Raw genomic sequence first — 16,348 nt, 5'->3', positions numbered from 1 at the left:
CCTACCAAATACTAAAACATGCTACAAAGCTTCTATAATTAAAATAGTGTGGAATTGGTACATGAAAAGACAGGTAAGTGGAACATAACAGAAGGTCCAGAAATAAACCCAAGTACAACTGAAAATTTGGTCCATTATAATGGTTATTTCAAATCAATGGGAGAAAGATGGATGTTTGTTGTTGCTGTTTATTTATTTCATTTTTCTCCCATTTTTAATTGAAATATAGTTGATTTACAATGTTATATTAGCTTCTGGTGTTCAACATAGTGATTCAGTTATAAATGCAAATAAATACATACTCCTTTTCATATTCTTTTTCATTGCAGATTACTAGAAGCCACTGAGTATATTTCCCTGTTCTATACAGTAGGAACTTGTCTTTATCTATTGTTTATAGTAGTTTGTATCTGCTAATCCCAAACTCCCAATTTATCCCTCCCTCCCCTCTGTCCCCCTGGTAACCATGTTTGTTTTCTATGTCTATGAGTCTCTTTCTGTTTTGCAAATAGCTTCATTAATGTCACTTCTTTAGATTCCATATGTGTTATCATATGATATTTGTCTTTCTCTGACTGACTTATTTCACTTAGTATGATAATCTCTAGGTCCATCCATGTTGCTGCCAGTGACATTATTTCATTCCTTGTTGTGGCTGAGTAATATCCCATTGTATATATATGCCACATTTTCTTTATCCACTCATCTGTCAATGGACATTTAGGTTGCTTCCATGTCTTGGCTATTGTAAATAGCACTGCTATGAACATTGGGGTACATGTATCTTTTCAAATTAGAATTTTCTCTGGGTGTTTTAATAAAAGGTTTGGAGATGACTGGATAGACATTTAGAAAAGGATAAAACTGATCTATACTTTTCATTATACACCAGAATAATCCCCCAATGGATCAGAGATCTAACTGTTAAAAAGGAAACATTATAAATATTCAAAGAAAACACAGGAGAATTCCTTTAAAACCTGGAAAAGGTGAACAGACAACCTATCTAACCATAATTCAAAGTCCAGTTTTCTTCCATGGGTTCTAGTGCACCCCCAAAGGCAATGGTAAACTGGATAGTGGGTACAAACTGATTTGCGATTTTGATAAATATTTCTTAAGAATAGATGTATTCCTAGTCCTTTTGCAGTTACACAAATATCCTTTAAGGTATTTCTGATTGGTGCATATAAGTATGAAAGATCAGTGGGAGCCCATTCTAAACAGTGCTTCTTTGCCACAGTAAGACCACATAGAAGATTTTTTAAAAATAAAGGGAAAAAAAAAAAAAAAGGAAAGGAAAGAGTCTTATGATCAGTCTGTGAGTCAAGGTAGTGGTAAAAAGGAAATTAGTTTTGCATTCCTGAAAAGAGACCGTGAACCCTCACAGACATCAGCCGATCTGCAGCGTCTGCCTGGACGGAATGGCAGAGCCTGGCAGCCGGGCAGACATGGCCCTGAGGGTCCAGTGGCAGAGCTCTCCTCCAACCACAGGAGTCTCAACCCCATGAATATAAAGACAAGTAAGTTCCTTTTTTTCTCCAATACATTCCCACCAAGAAAATTACTCAGCTTAGGATCTTGACATATTTTTCCCTCCACATATTTTTCCCACTATGCCCCACCCTGAAAGTGAAGTTGCCAGGAAAAATAATCATAGCCTAATCCATCAAAAAGGGGTCTCCCACTCAGGCAGTCATGCTGATAGTGTAATACCCTGAGTGGCTTGTAGGGGGAGCATTCTTCGATTTCTCTGTCCTTGCATCTTTATTCATGCTTCCTTTTGAGACCTGGACCACATCAATCACCTGGAATTCCAGGGTAAAGAAAAAAAAGCAAGTTCATCTTCATTTTCCTGGGAGATTTTATGCGTGTGTGTGTGTGTGTGTGTGTGTCTATGTGTCTTAGTACAGTGCTTAGCACATACTAAGGTCGATAATTGCTAGCCATTTATAATCATCATTATTATCACCATCACTATTATTTTATTAGCTGATGAATGGTTCGATCTGTGATATAATGCCAAAGAGCAACTTAAGTTGCCTAAATTTTATTGCCTTAACTCTTCCAAATGCTGACAAATTAGCAGCCTCAGCCATTAAAAACATCACATTTCTAATGCAATAATCCTATCTATCTGCAGTGAGTGTGGAAGAAATTACTACAGGCCAGGGATTCTTACAAAGTGAATTAAATCACTATAAAAACTGACCATGTTGGTTCACAATTAAAAGTCTGGTAGAATGAAATGCCATTATCCCACAGCTTGCTAAGCCTTAAAGAAGAGATTACTGCTCACATGTCTCTACTGGTAGAGTGTTTTTATAATCCCTAAAATGTTTCAGAAAGTTTTAATGATAAATGTCACAGGACTTTTTCATTACTGATATTATCTATAAGTTGATCCTTTATCTAAAATATTTCCAAAATGTCAAAGATTCAATTGAAGCTTTCTGAAAATAGCTGTGTTTGCATAGAAGATTTCAGATAGAATTTTCTTATAATTAATAAGTACTTAAAATGCAATGTCTATTTATAAAGGCTTCTAGAGGACCTTTTAAATAGAGCTATTTTTTCATACCTCCATTTTGGAAGTGGGGAAAAAAACTATATATATATTCTCAAGTCTAGACTTTCTTGGGCCCAGTCTATTTAAAGTCTACGTTTGGTGTCTTTAAACCCCTCTGACAAATTCCTTTCTTTCATCTCTGTGATTCCTGCCACTCTTCTCAGTATGTCCAGCTAATCTTCCTGATATTTCTGGGGCATAAATGGACCCAGAATATGTGATCAGGGAAAATTCAGCTCGGAATGTAGTTCGGGACTGTTTTTCCATAAAAGAAGATTTCTTTTCATTGATATGGAAATGAACAGATGTCTGATAACCTTCTGCCAACCTGGAACATTTCTGCTTACTCCAGGGAATTCCTTCGAGCTGATATTTCGTGGGGCTGAGACTGTCAATTCAAAAGTTCTGTCACAGATATCGGAATGATCTAGGATAGTCCAAAAATGGGAGATTCGTTCCTTGGCCTCTATTTCTGGCTTGGTGCCTTGACTGTGTATAAAACAGGAATGGTACTCTTGCCAATGGATATGAAATGTTTTTATATTTACGCACTGGAACACTACAATGGGTAAAAGGACTGATTTCACTTAAAATCCCAGCACTTTACAAATGCACACTCTTTTGTTTTATCTGACAATTTCCACTTACCAGACCTAGGAAAGAAATGATACAAAACCAAAAAAGTCCTTTTTTACAGACTGAGGTAATAAAAGTCAATCCGAATGGTTTACAATCTGCCATTAGGCACAAATCTTGACTCACTCAGGTGAGTTGCTATTTGAAAGGATGGATCCAGAACACCATTAAGAGTTAGGTGAGTTCACAATCGCCCCCGCTCTACATTCCAGAGTCTGTCTTCTTCCTAAATCTGCCTCTACTCTCTCTTTCCAGAAACCTCGAACTCAACGCATGGACAATCAAACCCATTATCTTCTGCCTCTCTGAGCTCCCCACTAAGTCTGTTATCTCCTTGCATTTCCTGCCTCAGTGAACACTATCCCACCCAGCCAGCCATCTGAGCTAGAAACCTCCAAGTCATGTTGCCTTCTGTCATGAAGCCTCAGTGGACACATGACTAGTACTGAGAGTGCTCGGCATAGGATGGGCACTCCTCAGGTCACCAGAGCCACTGTCCATCTCCTGGGACCAGCCTGACACTCTGCGTGGGCTCATCAGCACACCACCTCCCCTCCTTAACCACCTGTCTCTGAGACCAAACTGGTGGCATTCAACAGGGCCGGCTACATACTAATGGGCACAGTGTGAGAATTCATATGGCAATATTTTGGGGAAATATACTGACAAAATCAGAAACTGAAAGTGGATCATGTTTTGTACAAAAAACCCTAAATTCTGTAAAACATAAATCTAACAGAATCTTGTCTGGTTAATAGTTCTCAACCTTCATATCTTTAGGGAATGGAAGCACTTTGCAAAGCTTATCGCAAGTAATATTTATTTATGACATTCTAACAGTCTGACTCTTTTTTTCCTTAGTGTATCACTGGGAAAGTTAAAAATAGAGGAAAACTGATTTACTCAATGTCACAAAATAAATCAGTGGTGGAGAAAGAACCTAGACCAAATCCATCCTAAGTAACAAGGTTCCTGAATGTGCTATTCTGCCTTTGACTTTTAAAGGCCTATCTAGGAGAATTTTAATACTATTTCATAAAATGTAATACTCTATGTAAGAAAAGAGCCCTCAAATAACAGTTAAGCATCTTAAGTGAATTACAAAGATGATTTTTTTTGCTAATTATCTCTCCAAAACATGTCTTTATCTTCTAGACTCTAATTTTTCAGCGTGAACTACATGTTGAAGTCACAATGACATCTCTTGTTTTAATGAAACTTAACTCCTTCTGTGCCTGAGGGCTCCAGAGGTCCACAGTTTGCTCATAAATCTGGCTCTGGGAAGAAGAAAGGCCTTGTGTTAAAGTTACATGGGCCTCCATCCATGGTGCTTTAGAGAACACATTTGTTTGGTTAAAATGTTGCAAACTTTAAAGGTATAATGGAAATATTATCTAATCTGAGGGTACTAATGCTTAAAAAAAAAAAAGAAAAAACCCTAAAATTATTATTCCCAGAGACAGGTAGAGGATTTTTGGCCCCTACCTCATTAATAACAATGAAGTCATTCAAGTCACCCTTGTTTCTGGCTGAGTCGTGTGATCTCCCTGCACCAAATGTCACATTTCACTGCACTACATCACATCTCAAACTCCAGGCAACTTCATGTGTGCACTTAAAGTGACCCAATGTGACTGTCCCCAAGACTGACAGCTCTTTTCTAGATGTGCCTGGATCACTGGAAGGTGGTATAGAGCATTGAGGTTCCGCAGATCCAACAGTTTCTTTTGGAGCCATCACTTTGACAATGTCATCAGCTTCCCAGTATCACTTTTTTTCATCACATAAATAAAATTAGCAATTATATCAAGCTGCCTCCTACAACACTGTGAATGAATTTTCCAGGCTGCTTCAACAAAGCCAAAAATCTGCCTTGTCATATGATTCCACAACACATGATGGATGCATTTAGGTTTTAACATTTGCTTCTTCTTCCTCTAGATGTCCCTCCCTCCCTCCATTTTTGTGAAAAGAATATATTTTCATTTACCTTTGCACACAAGGAGAATTTAACAACACAAAGAAGCTATTGTAAGAACAGGTACTCAAGAATGTCCTAGAATAAGTTGGTAAGCTGCAATTTAGGATTGCCAAAAATCAGATGTTATATCTTTAAGAACCAAGGTTATTCAAAATTTATCAGATGGTCCAGTCTGATTATACAGTCTTACAGCACCCCATGCTCTTCCTTTGTAGTGCTCACCACAAATGGAGATAAATTATGAACTGTGCATTTTGTGGTTAATGTCTATGTCCTCTGTTAAAATATAAGCTCCATGTGGACAAGGACCTGTTATTCATTCCTGTGCCTAACACACTGCCTTGAAGGCAGCAGAAAATCAAAGAATACTGATAAATGATCGAAAGAGTAAATAAATCTGTGAGTGAAGTATTTATTAAATCGGAGGATATAGCATGCAAGAGTGAAATAGCTTTTAGAGTCCCTGAGATTTATTCTTGGGGTGTCCTGACAGATTTATTATCCAACTACAAAAATGGCATACTGACAACAATCCACAAGTTAATTATTCTTGAGATAAATTCAGGATTCATAAAACCAATTCTCTTGGTGGTAGTTTCCCACATTTAAAATTCTACAACTTCTGTGGGTATTTGTTTAATATAACCCTTGCATGTGAAAACATCAGTGTGTGTGTATTTGGGTAAGCAGAAATGGCAAGCAGAAGGAGTTATTCCTAAACTCCTGGACTCAAAATCACATGTCATTTAAAAAGTCATAGAAATATAAATCAGCAAATGCCATTGAACAAACTGTCAGAATTCTTCACAGCAATTCACGCTGTTTTCTTGATATTTCTCTCTAACCACTGATTAAAACTCTTTGAAGTGAAAGAGTAAATATTACCATTTGATAGCACTTAGCCCAACAGTGCAAATACAACCGCATTGTGTTACACTCTGGGGGGCTCTGGACACACACAACGCCGTCAGGGTTGCTAGGGAGGAGGAACCAACGTGCTCCGTGCTGGAGCCGGCCAGGAGGTAGGCCCGCTCCGAGGAGATGTTCACCCCTTAATCGCCCTCAGACAGACACACAGAGGGTGGGGGAAATGCTGACTTTGAATATGCGTTTCTGGCTTGCTAGTCCTGGGAAGGAAGGACCACAAATAGGCAATGGCAAAACCCACTCCGTAAACATCATCCTGCTTTTACTACTCCCACCGACATTTTTGTAACGGATCACGGATGGGGATGGGGAGAAAAATCTAGCGAGCCGCCCCAGCGGGAGGGCGGGGATGGGGTGGGATAGGGGCCGAAAGAATCCCAGTAGCTGGTGTCAGCGAGTCCCCAGCCTGCCACGCGGCAAAGGTCTGTGGTCCCACGGAAAGAGTCTGGTGGGGCGGAGGAGGAGGCAACAGCGCGCGGGTCCAGCAGGACAGCCGGCGGGTTCAGGGGGTACAGAAAGGACGCTCTAAGGAGTGGAGGAGGGCAGAACGAATAACCTGTGGCCGTCCCAGTGGACCGCGAGGCCTGGAACCATGGACGCACTATCTAAGGCCCAGGGACTGCCTGGCGGAGGAAGGGCGCGGGGTCGCCCCCAGGGCCCGGGGCTAACCCGGCCGGGCCGCGCCCCCTGCCGAGCGGAGCTGCTCGCGGCGCCACGGGTTTCCCAACCCCCAGCCGCGGCGGCGCTCACCTTGCCCGGGAAGGGCCCCGGGAGGAGCAGCTTCAGAGCCTGCCTCTTCAGCTCCACCAGGCGGGCGTTGCAATTCTCGCACCAGACGCCGCGGTCCGAGCCGGGGGAGGAGCCGCCGCCGCTGCCCGAGCCCGGGGAGCCCGTGCCGAAGCCTGGCGAACCGCCCAGGGAGCCCGGCGAGCTGGTGCCAATGCCCGGGGAGGCGGGGCCCGGGGAGCCCGTGAAGGAGCTCGGCGACGAGGTGCCCGAGCCTGGGGACGGGGTCCCCGATGAGCCGAGGGCCGAACCCGCGCCCTCAGGGGTGGGCCGGTTTCCGGCGCGCGACTCCTCGTACGCTTTCCGATACCAGCTCTCCGGGGAGAAGGGTGCCGCGGGCTTGGTGGGCGAGCAGACTTCATTCACCTGCGAGAGAGACACGCGAGTGTCAGGGAACGCAGGGCGGCCGGCACCGGCGCCCCGGTCCGGCTGCCCGGAGATGTGCGTACCACCGAGGGCCCGGCCGAGCGCCAAGGGGCGCGCGTTCGGGACTGCTCCAAGCCCTGTGGCCAAATCTGCCTCCATCAGTCTAGTTAATTGTCTTTAAGTGAATCCCCGCCTCCCGGGTGCCCACTGCGCGGGTTCCCAGGCGCTGGCGAACTCCTCTGGTCAAGAGGAGAGGGACTCACTCGCTCAGGGGTTTCCAATGGTTTCTTCAGGGGAGCCCAAAGATTCAGCTCCCCGCGCTTTTGAACCCGGCACCCATCCCAGCAGGAGCCCAGATTTAAGATCCTGGAAAACGCTATCGCAGGGTTGGGGGCGGGGGCTGTGATTTCTGGATTTTTATTCATTCAGGGTACAGCCCTCCGGATCCTGAAGGTAACTCCTTTCATTTACCTTCTCCCGGCTTCAGGAAAACGATCCTTAAGAACGGCAGAGAATTCATGGAAAACCCACCCATTCGGCTTAACTCTGCTTGGAAGTGCAGGAATGCTTCAGAAGTTAGAGTGCGGGGAAGGGAAGGAACGAGAGGGCTGCAAAAAAATTCTGAGGGCAAGGCGAGTGTGCGAGCGTCCCCGCAGGCAGACCCGCCTCCGCGCGCGCTCGCCAGGCTGGCCCCGTGGAGGCGCCTCTGCAGCCTGAGGAGAGCTCGGGGCTGCCCTGCCCTGGCTGCACGTTACCCAGAAAGGGGGACCCCGGCCAGGATGATTCTCGTAACGCGTCTCCGCATTGTACCCGTCACAACTTACCCCGTATTTCTTGCCCCTGGTGGAGACCGCAAGCCTCTCTTTATTCCCAGCTACAGAATTCATGGTGGCTTTTCCAGAGGAGAGTGTATAAAATGTTCCACCAACGCTATATCCAAAAGGTCTTCCAACCCAGAAGGGTGCCCAGTTGTAGGGGGCTGTCTCTTGGCCCTCAAGTCAAGGTTTCTTAATGGGGGTGGGGGGTAATAAAAGAGATGGACCCCAGAAGTAATAGCGCTAATTTGCAGAAAGGGTTGGAGTGCCTGGTTTATTCTTCTCTTCAAATAATGCTTTTCCTTCTCTTCTGCCTCCTCCAGTCACACGTTCTCTTTTCACGGTCACATCCAGATAATTGGCATTTTCCTCAGCCTAGTGAGTCCGTTTTCCTCCACGAGGGAAAAGAAGAGTACAATCGGGGCACACGGCAGCTGCAGAGGAGGTGGGCGAGCCCACGCCTCGCCCCCGCCGGCGAGCCGGCTGTGGGAACTTGTCTCCTTCGCGGAGCTTGGTAACTGAGTTCAAAGAAATTCTCCCAAAATATAAAGATCCAGATCGGGGAGGAGCCTCCGCGTGTCGAGGAGCCAATATCCGCCGGCCCGCTTTGCCTGACAGTTGCGCGAGGGCAGAGAGGGGCGGCGGTGTGGTCCGGCTGCCGTCCGCGGTCAGGGCGCGCGTGTGCGCCGGGGCGCAGCGCGGAGCCTCGGGAACTGCGGCCCCGCCGGGAAGCCCGCCGCCTGGCTGCCGCCGCCGCGCCGGCCGGGATCCATTTTATGTTGAGGCGCTCCTGCCTGACAGTGCGAGGCCGAGGGCCGGGGGAAGGGGTCGTAAATCTCGCTGGTTGCGGGGAAGTTGCTGGTGAGTGGCCGGGGTCCAAGGCTCTAATGAAACAGCACTGCGCGAGCCTGGAGCGGGGGGCAGCGCCGAGCGAGCACGGCGGGACAGAAATGCGTCCGAGCCTCCCCGCCCCCAAGTTCTTTCTCTTCCTGGCAAGGCTTGCAGTACTGCCTTTGAAACGCCGTGTAAGAGGGATTGAGTCACAAACAAGTCCACAAATATGCCGGGTCCTCCCCCCGCCCTTTGTTCTCCTAGACCTGCCCTGCAAACCTTTTCTGGAATTGCCCTACCAAGCGCGGCCAGCCGGGGGGCCACCCTCCCAAGCGCGGCCAGCCGGGGGGCCACCCTCCCAAGCGCAGCGGGAGAACAGGGCCTTCGCCCGTCGCGAGCCCCCGCCCCTGTGTGCGCTGTGCCTAGCCGCCCCGGGCTAGGACGCGCGAGCCTGGGGAGCAAACGGGCCGCCGCCGGGCGGGGAAACTGAGGAACTGGTCGCGCTGCACACGCTCAGCGCGGACGGCGCGGACCTGGAAGGGGGTGTGTGTAAGCTGGCCTTGGCCTCACCTTGGCCAGGGGTCCCCTCGCCAACCCCCTTCCTGCTCTTACAGCGCGCGGGGCCCACTGAGTCCCTGGAGTACCGGGTAATCGCCCTCTCTGGTCCCCCTCCGCCCCCGGCGCAGTGCCTAGAGCGCAGGAAGCCGGCATATGCCGGGCTCCACACGTAGTTGCTCCCGGGTGTCATTTTTCATCTCCCGGGAGGACATTTCTTCTGGTGAGCCGGCAGGTCTGTTTTGTTGTGACCTTTAATTAACACCCCGCGAGAAGCCTCTTGAAGGACCGGCCCCGTGCGGGGATCACGTGAGGTGTAATGGCATCTCCGCGCCCGACAGAGACAGGGCCTGAGGGTAGGTGAGGGCGCAGAGGACGCTTGGGGCTTTCCAGTCTCTAGCTTCCCTCTGAGCTATGGAGGGAGCAGGAAGACAAGATCCTGGGGTGCTGGAACCCTGGGGCAAGGCTCCCCACACCCTGCCTTCCTTAGAGAAAATTCCTTCCGTGTCTCCCTCGCGCTGCCGTCCTTCCACCGTCCCCCCTCCCCTTCCCGCCGCAGCCCTTGCGTGGGAATACTTCACAGCCACCAAAGCGAGGTAAGAAGGTCAGAATGTAGATGTCGAAAACAGTGTGGAAGTTACCATTATGTTCCTACTTCCCATTTTAAAGTGATCATATCAAGAGAAGACCTTAAGGGACAGGTACACCTCCGGCCAGCACCCGCCAGCTTCCATCCACATCTGTAGTCCGCGGAGGTGCGGCGGAAAATAACATAGCCATTAGCTACACGCTGCTTATCGGTCGAAAAGCAGCATGTGGCCAGGTAAAATGGGCGAGCGGGTGAAGCTGCGGGTTGGGAAGGTGAAGTGTCAAAGGAGAGTACTGGGGAGCTGCGAGATTCACCTCGGAGACAGAGGGGACGTGAGGTGGTCTGATTTGCATCCCAAAGTAGCTGGGGCTCCAAAGCGCGTTTGGTGAGCTCGGAGCGCCCTCTGTTGATCAAAGTTTACAACCGGAGGCCCAGCAAGAGAGTTTGATTTGAGACTTAAAAATACAGGTAAAATTTACATACCATGAAATGAACAGATTTTAAGTGTACAATTCTATGAATTTTGATAAATACACACTCCCTGGTAAGCCACCACCTCAATCAACGTATAAATTTCCATCACTCCAGAAAGTTCTTTCCTGCCTTTTCCCACCTCTTATACACAAGGACAGTTCTGATTTCTATCACCATGGATTAGTTTTGCCTGATCCTGAACTTTTTATTGATAAAACGCATGCAGTATGTATTCTCTTGTGTTTGACTTTTTTCGCTTAATGTAAAGTTTTGAAGCTTCATGTTGTTGCTAGTACCTGTTTCCTGTGTGTGCTGTTTTTCTTTCCTGTCTCTCCTGTCTTCTTTTTGTTAATTGAACACTTTTTAGTATTCCACTTTCATCCCTCTGTTGGTCTTTTAGCTCTAATGGTTATAATATGCATCTTTAACTTATCGTGGGCTACTTAGAGTTAACTTTGTGCCACTTTACTTAAAATATAAGAAACTTGCAGCAGCGTAATTCCATTTTACCTCCCTCCTTTGTGCTACTATTTTGATCTATTTTATATCTACATACATTATAAAACCCACAATATAATCTTATCAGTTTTACTTCAAACAATTTATTTTCTTTTAATGAAACTGAAACATTTTAAATTTTATTTATTTATTTTTTTACTGGGTCAATTTCTGGCTGTACACCAGAAACTGACAGATTGTAACTGACAGTGCTTCAATTTAAAAACTAAATAATAAATTTTTAAAAATAAATATGTGGTTTTTACATTTACCCAATTTTACCATTTTGGGGACTTTTTTTTCCTATAGACCCAACTTTCCAACTTGGTCATTTCCCTTCAGACTGGGAAAAAACTAAAAAACTTCCTTTTAGCATTTCTTGTACTGAGGGTCTCCTGGCAACACATTCTCTCAGCTTCTGCTTATCTGAAAATGTCTTTGTTTCACTTTTGTGTTTGAAGAATAGTTTAACTGGGTGTAGAATTCTTGGTTGACAGTTTTCTTTCAGCCCTTTGAAGATGTCATTCATTGCCTTCAGGCCTTCCTTGTTTCTGGTTAGAGGCCAGCATGAATTCTTATGAGAATTCCCCTGTATGTAATGTATCCTTTTTCACTGGATGCTTTAAAGATTTTCTCTTTACCAGTGGTTTTCAGCAGTTTGGCTGTGATTCTCCTGGATATGGTTTTCTCTGTATTTATCCTGCTTAGGGTTTGCTGAATTTCTAGCACCTATAACTTGATCTGTAAGCTTTTCACCAAGTTTGGGGAAATTTCATCTGCTGTTTATTCAGTATTTTTTCTGCCCGATTCTCTCTTTCCCTTCCCTCTGGGACTCCAATTATATGTATATTATTACACTAATTGAAATGTCTCATAAGTTACTGAGGCCCTGTTAATTATTTCAGTATTTTACCTCTTTTATTCTACAGATTGGATAATTTCTATTGATCCTTTATTAAGTTCACTGACCCTTACTTCTGCTATCTCCAATCTCTGTCAAACCTGTCCAGTGAATTCTTCATTTCAGATACTGTGTGTGTGTGTGTGTGTGTGTGATAGAATCCTATTTTCTCCATTTCTCTGCTTCTTTTTCTTTTAAATCTGAACATAGTTGTAATGGCAGCTTTAGATTTCTTGTCTGCTAATTCCAATGTCTGGTTCATTTGGGGGGGTCACTTTCTATTAACTGATTTTTCTCTTGACTCTGAATCACATCTTTCTGTTTCTTTTCATATCCAGTCAATTTAAACCATATGCTGAATAGTGTGGATGTTACCTCAATAGGGACACTAGATTCTATTCTCTCCCTTTGAAGAGTATTGGTTTTGTTCTAGCAGGCAGTTAAGTTAGTGATGGGTCACCTCAAACTTGCAGAGGCTTGGTTTTATGCTTTGTTAGAACAGCTCTATTTAGGTTTTGCCCTTAGATGTAAGAAAAATCCCTTAGTCTTGGGACTTATTCTTTACCCCTAAAATAAGGCCTTTCTGAGGTTTCAGTGAAAAGCCTGAAGTGTTTGCCAAGCCCACCTAAGTTGAGACTTAAACTCCAAGTTATGCTCCCCCTCAGTGACAGCAGCTGAAATCTCTAATCAACTCTTTCAACTTCTAGATGCTCTTACTCTTGGACTTCTTGTAGCTCTTCCATGTATGCAATATCCAAAAATACCAGCCAAGGATTTGAGAGAAATTTAACGTGGATTTTAGGGCTGCCTCACTTTGGCTCTCTCCTTCCCAGGATCTTTTTCCTCCGTTTCCAGTTACAGCCCTGAACTCCACCATGTAATGCCTCAAGCCAATAAGACTGGCTTTCACCCCGAGTTATAGCCACCGTGCCCAGCAGACTGGGAAAAAACAAAACAAAACAAAACCATGTAACCCTACTTTCAAGGATGGAATCCGTGAATTCCCTCCAGTCTCTGCCTGCTCTTGGCCACTCTCCAGTGCCTTCAAATCGGTGCTTTGATGTTGTAGTTATCCAGCTTGGAATTGTTGTCTTTTGGAAATTCACTTGTATTTAAAGCACTCCCTAATTTCAGCTTAATGGTGGCTTTTTCTAATCAACTTTAGGTTTTTAGAATTCTTGTACTTTTATTCTGTGAGTTAGCAGCCTAAAGAGTTAATATTTAAAGAAACTAACTATAATTTTATTTTCTATCTAACTGAAATTTGCTAATGATGTAACCCAACCCCTCACTGATAAATAGATAGATAGAAATCTCTGTATCTGTATCTATACAGGCATGTGGCAGTTCAGTTCCAGACCACTTCAATAAAGCAAATAGCACAATAAAGTGACTCACATGAATGTTTTGGTTTCTCAGTACACGTAAAAGTTAGGTTTACACTATACTGTAGTCTATGAAGTGTGCAATAGCATTATGTCTTTTTAAAAGTACCTTAATTTAAAAAATACTTTATTGCTAAAAAAAAATGCATCATCTGACAACGCAGGGTTACAAACCAATTTGTAAAAAATGTGAAGCCCGTTAAAATAAGCTGTACTTGTATATTTCTCACATCTTCATATGTGAGGATGTTAACAGCATTCCTTCAAGATTTAGGCTAAAAATCACTCATTTTATGAATGAAAAAAATTACATACTGGCTTCCAAAATCCCAGAGCATTTATAAACAGCAATTTACTTATTCCTTTGATACCCCTGGGTGAAAAGTAATATCTCCCTACTATGTGCATAAATACAAAGTGCAAAAACAAAATAGTTAAGGTCCATTACCTGGCTAAGAATAAAATTCTTATTCCATATTCCTTATTGCTTATTTACTAAACAGATGTAATTTCTTTGGGAATGTTTAATAGGACTTTTATATTTTCAGAAAATGCAATTTAGTCCTCTCATTATTTATACCTCAGAGGTGAGTGGCTCATAAGTTTTATAGCTAAAATATATTAAGTCACTGTGTTTTTGAAAGTCTAAAACTATAAGTCAGAAATAAAAAAACAAAATCAGGCTGGCAGCTTCTAATTGCTAAGCAGAGGGCAGACTATAATGATTCCACTCTTCTTTAGTATTTTTCTTTGACGAATTTCCATATCAGTTCAGGTACCAACATGCCAACGGAGCCAGTGGAGTGCATGTGCCAGAGGCGCCTGGGTTTCTCCTTGAAAAAGAATCAACGCCGCTCACACTGGCCATGTGGTATCTTGATGAATATGCAAACAATATTTGCATATGATCGACTGGTGTTCTGGGGACCATATGATCATGTGTGGGCTGCCAAAGAGTTATCAGCAAGCTGATAGCTTTAATTTGTGCACTTGGCCACTACTGTAGTGTAAGAGAAGGGCTGTTATCCTGCAAGCTAAGGAAGGCTTTCCACTCTTGGATGATCATTTCAATCACTCATCATTTTATGCTCACAAATTCCTTTCATGCTAAATTCCAAGTTTCATTCCAGTCCAAAGTTCAGACAGTTCACAAGGTAAAGGTATAGAAAGAGAAAGGGTGTGAACCAAATTTGTGTGGCTAGAGTTACATTTTTGTTTGTTTTTTGCTTTGTGATTAAGGGGGAAAAGATCAATTATTAAAAACAAAGAGGAAAATCAGATTAGTGCTCAGCCCACTGACACTGGGTACCAGATGTGAGGACCATGGACTGTGCCATCACAAATAAACATCTGCATAAAAGTCTTAGGAATATAATCCACCAGGTTATAAACATCAACTCTTTAGTCAATTTTTACTAACTGATTTTCATGTTGTTAAAAAAGTCTAAATATATAATGGCATTTAACAAGACAAAAAAATGTTATCATAAAGGAATACTTTTATGGAAACAATGGAAAGATGTTGATGATATATTAGCGTTAAGTATTAAAAGATTTTAAGTATGTCCAGTGTGATAATTCAATGAAACCAAAAGAAAATTACATATGCAATAGAAAAAAAAGACTAGAATCTAATATCAAAATATTAAAACCATAACAGCTCTCTGGGAGTTTCCAATTCTATGTTTTCTGAGACAAATTTAACATTATTATTACTAAGGAAAAGGTTACTAAAATAAAAAAGGAAGTTGAAGCAAGTTCCAATTTTTAGAAAGTGGGTCACAAGGACCTAGAGGATGAAGGATGTGGGTGCCCCACAAACATCCACAGCCATGAGTGTCCCCCCACACACACACATGCACGCACACGCACACACACACATGCACCTGCGTGCTTAGTCAAAGCCGAGATACAAAAACAAACAAAAAACACCATAGCTGAAGAGGGAGATGGGTAGATAATATTGCTGATTAAAAATAAATATTTTACAACAAAATAGCAGTTCAAAGCACTTTACCAAAAAAAGAAAAAACTACTCATATGTCATTTATCTTTACAACTTACTAAATTTGGAGTTAGGAATATAAGAAAGGAACTCCAGAGCCTTTTAGAGGTGAGGTTACGTGCCCAAAGACATGGCACAGCCAAGGAGAATGCCAGCAAAGAAACACAAACCCTTCTTTGGTCCCCAACCAGGAGCCAAACTCGGTCTCAGGATCAGAGGTGCAGCACATGTTGGTGACGGGTGAGACATAAAAAGGCCATGAAAGTCCAGGACATAAAGTAAAACAAAACCGCTACATACCTAGTTGATGACTGCTCTGGTGAACTTGGAAGAGAACCAGAGCAGAATGTCATGACGTCTGGGGTGCACGCAAACATTATCGCTTAAAATTTCTAAAACAACACTCAGTTTAGAGGCAGGTCAGGTAAGCAGGTCAGCAAGACAAAGGAAACGAAGAGACAGGGAGGTCAAAGGTAGGAAACTCTCACTGGAGGGGTCAGCGAGGGACCCTGGGGAAAGTGACTTCGACTGGGCCTTGCAGGATGGATCAGAGATGAGGAAAGGGTAGGGAAAACATCAGACAAGACACACACCCAGAAGACGGGGACAGGTCACAGGTAAGCCATTTTTCCAGAACTCAGAGTGTCTGTGAGAGTATGGAGGGGTGAAACCAGGTCTTGTAATAGTTTGTCAAGTTTGGAGTTTGAACTTCAGGCAATTCGGAGAACACTGAGGGGTTTTAAGTGAGGAATAGCACCAAGGCCACACATAATGTCAGTACTTTGTAACTAAGTACTTTTGTAGTACTGGCAGTACTTTGTGAAAAAGGTTGAAGCAGTAGTTAGTACACAGAAGCAGGCATACCAGTTAGGAGGGAAAAGGTGATCAGAGGTCTTAGAATTCAATGATTTGAAAACAAACAAACCTAATCTAAAGACAAAGGACGTGGACAGAGTTTCATCAAAGCAGCTATACAAACAACTAATAAAGCACATGAAACAATACTCAACATCATTAGTCATAATGGAAA

General features: G+C 43.9%; 1 protein-coding gene across 2 annotated transcripts in view; it reads right to left on the bottom strand.

Moving 5' to 3' along the window:
- The window catches only part of KIF26B (kinesin family member 26B), a 428,353-nt gene extending 418,538 nt beyond the window's left edge, over window positions 1–9,815 (bottom strand). For both annotated transcript variants that reach the window (XM_032466561.1, XM_032466562.1), the window contains exons 1-2: window positions 8,090–9,815; window positions 6,864–7,265 (exon numbers count right to left, since the gene is read on the bottom strand). In XM_032466561.1, the coding sequence (XP_032322452.1) occupies window positions 6,864–7,265; window positions 8,090–8,152 (465 nt within the window). In that variant the 5' untranslated portion in view covers window positions 8,153–9,815. The remainder of the gene's footprint in view (window positions 1–6,863; window positions 7,266–8,089) is intronic.
- Window positions 9,816–16,348: the final 6,533 nt, after the last annotated feature.

The sequence above is a fragment of the Camelus ferus genome, chromosome 23 (genome assembly GCF_009834535.1).
Source record: "Camelus ferus isolate YT-003-E chromosome 23, BCGSAC_Cfer_1.0, whole genome shotgun sequence".
Taxonomy (NCBI): Eukaryota; Metazoa; Chordata; class Mammalia; order Artiodactyla; family Camelidae; genus Camelus; species Camelus ferus.
The sequence above is the reverse complement of the archived record's forward strand: the minus strand, read 5'-3'. Positions and strand labels throughout refer to the sequence as shown.